At 24.6% G+C, this 8,915-nt stretch overlaps 1 protein-coding gene across 6 annotated transcripts; it reads left to right on the top strand.

Moving 5' to 3' along the window:
• Positions 1–983: 983 nt before the first annotated feature.
• Positions 984–2,704, top strand: LOC112689123 (mitochondrial uncoupling protein 4). 6 transcript variants are annotated; one of them, XM_025562656.1, is made up of 7 exons: positions 984–1,092; positions 1,309–1,499; positions 1,587–1,845; positions 1,908–2,030; positions 2,086–2,283; positions 2,346–2,438; positions 2,501–2,704. In XM_025562656.1, the coding sequence occupies exons 2-7, from the start codon at positions 1,376–1,378 to the stop codon at positions 2,673–2,675; spliced, it is 972 nt and encodes a 323-aa protein (XP_025418441.1). In that variant the 5' UTR covers positions 984–1,092; positions 1,309–1,375; the 3' UTR covers positions 2,676–2,704. The 6 variants fall into 6 exon arrangements, with proteins under 6 accessions (XP_025418441.1, XP_025418439.1, XP_025418440.1 ...); XM_025562654.1 differs by having other exon boundaries at positions 987–1,092; positions 1,306–1,499; XM_025562655.1 differs by having other exon boundaries at positions 1,047–1,157.
• Positions 2,705–8,915: the final 6,211 nt, after the last annotated feature.

The raw sequence follows: 8,915 nt of genomic DNA, 5'->3' as shown, positions 1-8,915 counted from the left end.
TTTAACTACAAAGTATTTGCTGTAATGTGCAACCAAAGGCAAATTAAAAAGAAAAAAAAACTACAAAATATAGGACACAATACCACAATATCACATATAAAATTAAATACAAAATTTGAATTTTAAAACGTCAAGCGTGTACAGAAAAAAAAATTATAGAATAGGGAAAACTTAAAGAATGTGGCTGTAAAAAGCATTAATAAACGAAAATAACGAATTCTAAAATGAAAATCGTTACCTACCCTTGTATTATCAAAATATTGATTATTTTATCAGGCCATTTAATTCGGTAAATAATATTGAAAGGAATATAATTTGTTGACAGTTATTTCAATATATTTATTGACGTTATATGATTGTTAAAAACTAGTGTACCATAAACTTCAAGGTTTTCTTTTTTTTTTTTTTTTTGAGGCATAATATATAAAATAGAATTTCAAAAGTTAAAAAAAAAAGTATTTCAATTGACAGACAATTTAAAATTTTTGAAGCTCTGTTCCTTGAATTATTAAAATATATATATACCTATTGTCATAGATATAATTCGCTTTTCTGAAAATGTTATACTTCAATTGATTATAAGTCAAAGTTTTCTACGTAATCCATAAAACGAGAGGTGTAGTGTTGTATTTAAAAGATTGTAGAAAATGTTACGTGAAAAAATAAAAAACTAAGAAAACTAAGAACCTAGGTAGTACTTATAAAATACTAGATAGGTAAATTTTATTATTACCCACGTGGTCATTAGGCCACGTGATCTAATAAGTAATTATAGCTCATTGTATTCATTTTAGCAGTTCGGCCATTTACGTCTTATGATGTATTAACGTATCCACTACACAAGGTTTATAGATAAATTGGTACCTTGACTATCCACTTGTAAATTATATAGATTACAGATACAGCTTACACATGTTTATTATTCAATAATTGTTATCAACAGAATTACAATCATATGATTCGAACATCAGGTTGTCCTTATCAATGTTTAAAATCTCGAAATTCTTACGATGTCGTTAGAATAATGTTTGACTTTGAATGTCAAATGTGTTAAACTAAACAAAAACTTCACAGGGTCAAATCCTCTAAATGGTAAGTATTTATACGCAATCGCATTATTCAATGGGTACAGTTTTTTTCCTGTAGTTCCATATTAGGTAATTATTTCTTTACAGTTGATTATTTTGTTGAAAATTATTTTTTCTATCTAATCTCGTGGTTTGAACTATTGGTTATAATAATAATAATAATATTGCATCGCAATTTCTTAACACTTGTATTTTTAATTAAATAAATGTTCGGTAGCAGCAGTTTCGAGTAGTTAAATCTGCAGTGACGTGTCTAATGATATTAGGAGTATTTTACCAGATCAGCCATGGTGTTTACACAAGTGGTAGCCATCAAAGAAAAAGCACCTGGATCCAAAGTATACAATTATGCTGATTCGTTCTGGTGTACATATATTGTATCTGTGGCCGCTGCCAGTGTTGCAGAAATGTGTAAGTATTTTTTGGTCACAGAATATCTGATTTTTATACTAACACATTTTTGTATAAGTATTTGATTTTATTTATTTTTCTTTCCAGTAACATACCCATTAGATTTAACTAAGACCCGTCTTCAAATTCAAGGTGAAAAAGCTACTAGTAATAAACCAACACAATACAGAGGTATGTTGAAAACAGCTATTGGCATTGTGAATGAAGAAGGAGCTTTAAAATTGTGGCAAGGTGTTACGCCTGCGCTTTATAGACATGTTGTTTATTCTGGAATCAGAATTGTTTCATATGAAACTATGCGTGATAAATTACTGTTAAAAAATGAAGATGGATCATTTCCAATTTGGTATTTACAAAAATCATTACTCAAATAGCTTAGTCTTTATTTTATATTATAACTTAATATAGGAAATCAGCCTTAAGCGGTGTCACATCTGGTGCAATAGCTCAATATTTTGCTAGTCCAGCCGACTTAATCAAAGTTCAAATACAGATGGAAGGCAAACGGCGGTTAATGGGTGAACCTCCTAGGTATAATATATTCACATTATTAAAACATCAATATACTTTAGTTGTTTTATATTAGAGTGTTAAGCGCTGCACATGCATTCAAAAAAATATTATCGGAAAGTGGTATTCGTGGTTTATGGAAAGGCTCAATACCCAATGTACAACGCGCTGCTCTTGTAAATCTTGGTGATTTAACGACTTATGATACAGCTAAACAATTAATAATGCATAAAACTGGATTACCTGATTCACACCTTCTACATTGTCTTTCTAGGTATATTTACATTGCCTTTTATCAATTGACTTTATTTATGAATATTCTTATTATTTTTTTAGTATATGTGCTGGATTAGTGGCAGCAACATTAGGAACTCCTGCAGATGTTGTAAAAACACGGGTTATGAATCAACCAACTGACAAAAATGGAATGCAAGTTTAATTTTTATAAATATATACTTAAATGAAGTACTGATTTCTATTTTTATTTGCAGTGGACTAGTATACAAAGGATCTTTGGACTGCTTTTTTAAAACAGTTGAAAATGAAGGGTTTTTTGCTTTGTACAAAGGATTTTTACCTGTTTGGATCAGAATGGCTCCCTGGTCGTTAACTTTTTGGATGAGCTTTGAACAAATACGTCATATGCTTGGTGCTACTGGGTTTTAGACATTACAGTGTATATTCATTAGATCTCATTTTTATTGTGTTTTTCTTCTTTTACTGTAGTTAAATAATGTACTAAATGTTTAAGGCCAAACTATTTATTTAAAACTTTATCCGTACATCATTTTATAGATCGTTATTAGCATAAAAATACTATGTACAATATTTCTTCTTTCAAATAATTGACTTCTTGAAAAGCAAAATGTATTATATGGTTGAAAAATATTGTTTACAGAACAGAATTAACATTTTCCAGTAACTATCTCTTTCGATATGCAATATAATGATTTTTGTGTTGCTCTTCCAATGTGATTGTTTAAATTAATTCACTTATTATCAGACTAGATAAAGATAACTTGTACTAACAGTGTTCTAGCATTAAATAATGTATAAGTTATATTTCCGTGAACGAATTTCATTTAAAACTCCCATCATTATTAGTGTTATGTATTTTCAAAATGTGTTTTGAAATATATTATAATCAACTAGCTGATATGAATGTCAAATTTGGAAATTTACCAATTATTTTATTATGTGAATCTCAAATTTATCTGTCAATTGAAATTAATTGTAATATTTTGTAAATGTTAATCAAATTTCAACATTTCTATGTATTTGCATATTATACAACCTATGATGCCAATCAAATTAAACACAGTAAAACTTGTTTAAGACTCTTTCCTTGGGATTAGTTGAAAATTGTGACAAAAAAAAAATGTATATTGCAAAGTGAATTTTTACATTTATATTACGTTTTATATTACATTATTCACTTCAAAAAATTGTTGATTTTTGTTTGTTTCTCATTTTTTAAGTTTTTAAAATAAGGGAATTTCTCAATTTTATTGATTTTATGTAACATTTTGTAAGGATTGTCAAAAGATGCAATTAATCTTCTTAGCTCATTACATGATTAATTGCATTTATTACTGGGTAAATCAGTGTTGTATCATCTTCCTTGTTTTCTTTCTCTATAGAAATCGCACCAGTCGATAGATAATCTGTAATTATCTGGTAAATGTTTTAGTATTATTCATAGTAACATCCTCATAAATTTCTTCATATCTTAGAAACTACTCTAATTCTTGAAAATCTTCCCTGCTTTCATTATTATAAGTGTGGTATTTCTTTAAATTTTGTATTTTTATATTAATATAATTGACAATGAGAGCATCTTATCTGGGAAATAGAGTGTATTATTTGGAGTTAAATAAAAGTTAAATATTGTCAAAATCAAGAGACTGGTAAAAATGAACATGTTAGGCAAAAAATAGTTTTAAACTGGTTCTACTATATTTATTTCTGATACAAATAATCATGTTTTGTTCTGGAATGTTATATTTAAAAAACTAACTGATTAAATTATACTATTTTTACCACTTTAAATGATAGTTTTAAACTATTTATAAAAGTATTAGATATTAGTTATAAGTTAGTACCATCAGTTGAAAAATTAGGATTATAAATTTGTTATGTTTTAAAATTACCATTAAAAATAATTATGTACTTAATATGAATTCATAATATTGAACTGTTGTAAATTAATAAAATTCTCTAAATTACAATAAGTTCCTGAGTTTATTCAATTAAATCCAAAATACATATATTGAATATTCCCTTCAATATCTCATGCTAAATTTGATTAATTTTCAATAAAAGAATTATGTAAAAATAAACTAGGCCTCTTTGTTGTAAAACAATACCTTAGAACTTAAATATAATTCGTTATTAACATAAATTTAACATTTAAAATATTTTTTAAAAAAAAAAATATTTTACTTTTAGAATGGAAGTTTTTAAATTAAAGATACTGATGTAATGACTGAAAAATATAGGTGATAAAAAAACTGTAAATGGACATTACTATGTTAGAAATAATACTATTCCTTAAATCTAATTTAATATCCAATAATTGTATGTATTTTAATTGTATTTAATGGTTAATCTAGTGAGCCATAGTGAGATTTCAATAGTTATATCTAAGTTTCCGTGAAAATAAAAATAGCACATCTTGTAATAAAATAAAAACCAGGGTAAATATTAATTTTGAAAGTTAAAAAAAATACGTGATATGTCTTTTATGTCTTATTATATGTTTATTATAAAAAAAAATCAATAATTAAAATTTGAAGATAAGATTATTTCTTTTGAATAATAAAAATGTAAATCAATTTTATTAAAAATGAACGTACCAGATACATTATTATAAAAATATTTGGTACTTATAATTTTTTTGTTAAATTATAAAAATTCATAAAGTTTTTTAGTCATGAAAAACCCATCTTAATAAGAACATTACATTTTTCATCAAAAAAAAAAAACGTATTAAAATTGAGCTGATACAGGAAATGGGTTAAATACATTATAAGGGATATACAGAATTTGAGCAGGTGCATGGTTTATATTTTTAAAGCAATGACCAATAATTATTATTGCAATTAAAAAACTAATCTAAGCAAAAGTCAGCATAATATAATTTCAGATTATTGATTTTATGCGAATATACGGAAAAATATTTATTGTATTAAAACAAAAAAATTTTACAATTTGTCAACAAGGGCATTTAAATAAAAAATTTCATATAAAGAAACTATCGATGAATTTGCTAATTATAAAGCGAGAAAAGTAAATTTTCAAAGTTTATAATTAACACTGTAATAATAACTTATTAATATAAATTATATACTTAAAAATTACTAAAATTAAAGGTTAAAAAAAAATATCTTAATGTTAAATTTTAATTGGTTAAAAAGCGTTTTCTGTTGTACAATTTGCCAGGTGTGCTAGCGAATCTTTCTACACCACTGTAAATGAGTGATAAGAAAAATTACAGAAAAACAAATTAAAATATTACAATTGAAGGCGAACAAACGCGTATGATGATGTATATATTTTTATGTTTTATCAGTATCAGTATCAATAATCAGTGGTAAAATAACGTTCAATGTTGAATGTAATAAATTGGGCTTTTTGTTGGGTCCATACTGAGTTTAAAAGAGATGGTTGGATACGATTGAAAATGATACAAGGGCTGTTGATGTATGGATAGGGGATATAGAAATCGAGAAAAGTGGAGATTTAGGACAAGGGTGACCAATAAATTAACTTATATTTTAGAAAAATTTAAAATCTCCCCCTTCAAAGCATTTGAAAATACGCCACTATTTACATATATTTATATATATATCAATCATAATTTTTGATGATAGTAATTAGGTTTTGAGACTGTTACATTTGCATCTATTTAATAATGATTGTAGAATAATCCAAGTAAAATAAAAATTAGTTTTAAAACATAAAGAACTAAAATAGGAAAATTGAAATCGTATATTTTTGTATATTTTGTCGTTTTGTAAGCAAAATGCATATTAAACAAATTTTATAAATGTAATTGTTATTTAAAGCATATTTTTATGTTTTATGTGCAGAAAATTTATTCTATAGTTTAAAATGTTTTATAATACTAAACCTTTTTTTTTATTGTAGGAGAAAAAGACGAAGAAAATTAATTTATACAGAGTACCTAATATTATAGTTTTAGACTAATAAAGTTATTATTATAGAAAAATAATAAATAAAAAAAATAGTATGTATTCAAAATGTAATAAATCAAATAAAAATAAATAAATGTCAACTGCCATTATAAGAATATTCAGTTGCATATTTCGGTTATTTGAAATGCATACTTCCTATAATTAGTGTGCAATATATCCTGATTCTTATTAATAACAATAACCAATATAAATAATAAAATAGAAAGTACTTACTAGTATGTTTTCTTATCTACAAGAGTAACAAAGGTAATAATAAAATAACAAAAGTACGCTCTGAAATCGAAAACTGCAATTGTGACCACTGAATTGAGTAACCACATCAGAATATAATTAAAGCAGTTCAATTAAAACTACAAATAGTACAGATAGATTTCCTTTCAAACGTGTAATCAAAGATGTGCAATATTTTAAAATCGGGACGTTTAGTTCCATACTATAGTCTATATTGTAAAAATGTCTGCTTGATTAAAAGTCTACTGGTGAATCTAAATTTACATTTTCATAATAGCTAACAATGAAACATGTTCCTTCAAATATCATTAATCCGTAAGGCACAATGCCCCCCATCCAGTGCCTAATTGATCAATTGGTTTCAATGTTTCAACACATTGTGACTAGAGAGCCTATGTTCCTCTTGTCTCTTATTTTATTAGACATTGATGTAGGTAACCGGACTTTTGTAGTGGAGTAGCTAACTATAATGTACGTATCTTAATAAAATATAAATATTGTTAAAAATTGTTCTTTATTTCCCTATACATTATTTTTTTTTTTTTTTTTTTGGTTATTTAGGTATATTATAAATTATTCACTTATTTCCCTTAAAGAAAATTACTGAAAAATTGAGAAATAAAAGAACTTTTTTCCGAAAACGTCCATTGTATTAATTATTATGAGTATTAACATACAGTGTAACAATTTTTTTTTTTTTTTTAATAAAAAATATTATTATCATTCTAAATTAAATTCCTGGGGAGACGATAAATCTATCATTTGTTACATGAATTAAAACATTGTTCATACGCTATTGTTTAATAAGAGATTAAAACATTTCAATTGATGTGTGTTAATTATTGCAACAACAAAAAAGATCAATATACCTTAATATTTAAGCATTTTAATATAATGAAAACAACAATATTATCGTATAAAAACTGCCGAGTAGAGTTGAAAGCAAAATCAATACGATACGAAGTATCGCAGGTCGCTCAACCGCGCATCGGCGTCCTCATAAGTACTGCAATATTTTGTTTAAATTTATAACGTCGATTAATTTTATAAAACTAATATTTTTTATAATAACCAACATCTCTTCCGCTTTTTATACCCAATAATTAATATTATATTATATATCTACATATACCGACTCACCTACTTATAATATTGTATGTTAATATAGTTATTATTAAGTTATAAATTACAATCAAATATTTTGATATTATAGATAAGCTTATTTCATTTCTAACTGCTAACTTTTCTTTCTCTTCTTAATTTAAATTAAATAAATATAAATAAATGTAACTTATTAAAGAATTTTATTAAATTTATGATCAAATCCTCACACAAAAAAATAAGTTAAAAACTGTATAAACTTATGGTAGTCCATTGTAAATATTTAATGAGTTATTTTTTTTTCTTATCATTATAATTAAATTGTCTACAGTTTAAAGTATTAGGTACGTATAAAATATTTTTATTTGTCCACAACTAATATTTTTTATTAAAAAATAAATGCATAATATACAAAATTCAAAATACATCAAATTAAAATAATTATTTTATAAGTTCAATATTTTTATTCGAATCATTAAATATTTTTATTTAATACAATTATTTAGTGGTTAATACTTTCATATAATAACAAAGTAGTATTAAATATAGGTATTAATAATTTACTAAAAACTAACAACTATTTTTAAAAATATCAATAGAAATAAATAATAAAAGTTCTTGCTTTGTGTATTATGGTATACTATCACATATGTGAGAATATTTATGGCAGCTTTTGATTTAAAAGAGACGACTAAATTTAGAAACATACTATAATATTATAATTCATACTTATAAGGTTAAATTAAAATTACAATTTGAATTATTATCGATTATCGATGTACTTACAACTTTTTGTGCACTTATTTTTGAAAAAGAATTTCTGAAAGGTAAAAAAAAAAATTATCTTTATTAAAAATGTAAACATAATTTACATACCATATATTAGTGTATTCAAATTTGAGTTAATTCCGTTTTAAAATGATGTATATTATATGTTTTGTTTACTACTTAAATTAATAATTATCATTAAATTTAAATCACTTACAAACGTGACTGAGAAAAATCGTGTGAGTTGTATTTGTTCCTAGTTCAATTAACATTATAGGGATTGTAATTTTATGAAAGGTTGATCCCCAGTATCACTATAAAACGTGGAAAAAATATATTACATTTTTATTTATCATTCAATTTAGGATGACTTCTAAATCAGCATTTACATTTAAATTATAATTACGAAACCTCTTGATTTTTATCTAACAATTGATTATTGTGGTAATTTATAATTTACATTTCTATAAATGTAAATATAATTTCTTAAGATTTTACAAATTTTCAATTTATTCATACTACTTGCAAGTTATAACATACTTATATAATATTATTTCACCAGTAAAAAAAAGAACAATGAGAATAATAT

Source organism: Sipha flava, unplaced genomic scaffold (assembly GCF_003268045.1).
Source record: "Sipha flava isolate LNK unplaced genomic scaffold, YSA_version1 42_pilon_pilon, whole genome shotgun sequence".
NCBI classification, from domain to species: Eukaryota; Metazoa; Arthropoda; class Insecta; order Hemiptera; family Aphididae; genus Sipha; species Sipha flava.
Note: the sequence above shows the minus strand (reverse complement) of the source record. Positions and strands in the feature narration are given on the sequence as shown.

Excerpts from the sequence above, each read along its gene's own strand:
- LOC112689123 (XM_025562656.1), top strand. The coding sequence starts at position 1,376 with ATGGTGTTTACACAAGTGGTAGCCATCAAAGAAAAAGCACCTGGATCC. Across the intron at positions 2,031-2,085 it reads TTAATGGGTGAACCTCCTAG|AGTGTTAAGCGCTGCACATG; the intron begins GTATAATATATT and ends GTTTTATATTAG. Across the intron at positions 2,439-2,500 it reads CCAACTGACAAAAATGGAAT|TGGACTAGTATACAAAGGAT; the intron begins GCAAGTTTAATT and ends TTTTATTTGCAG.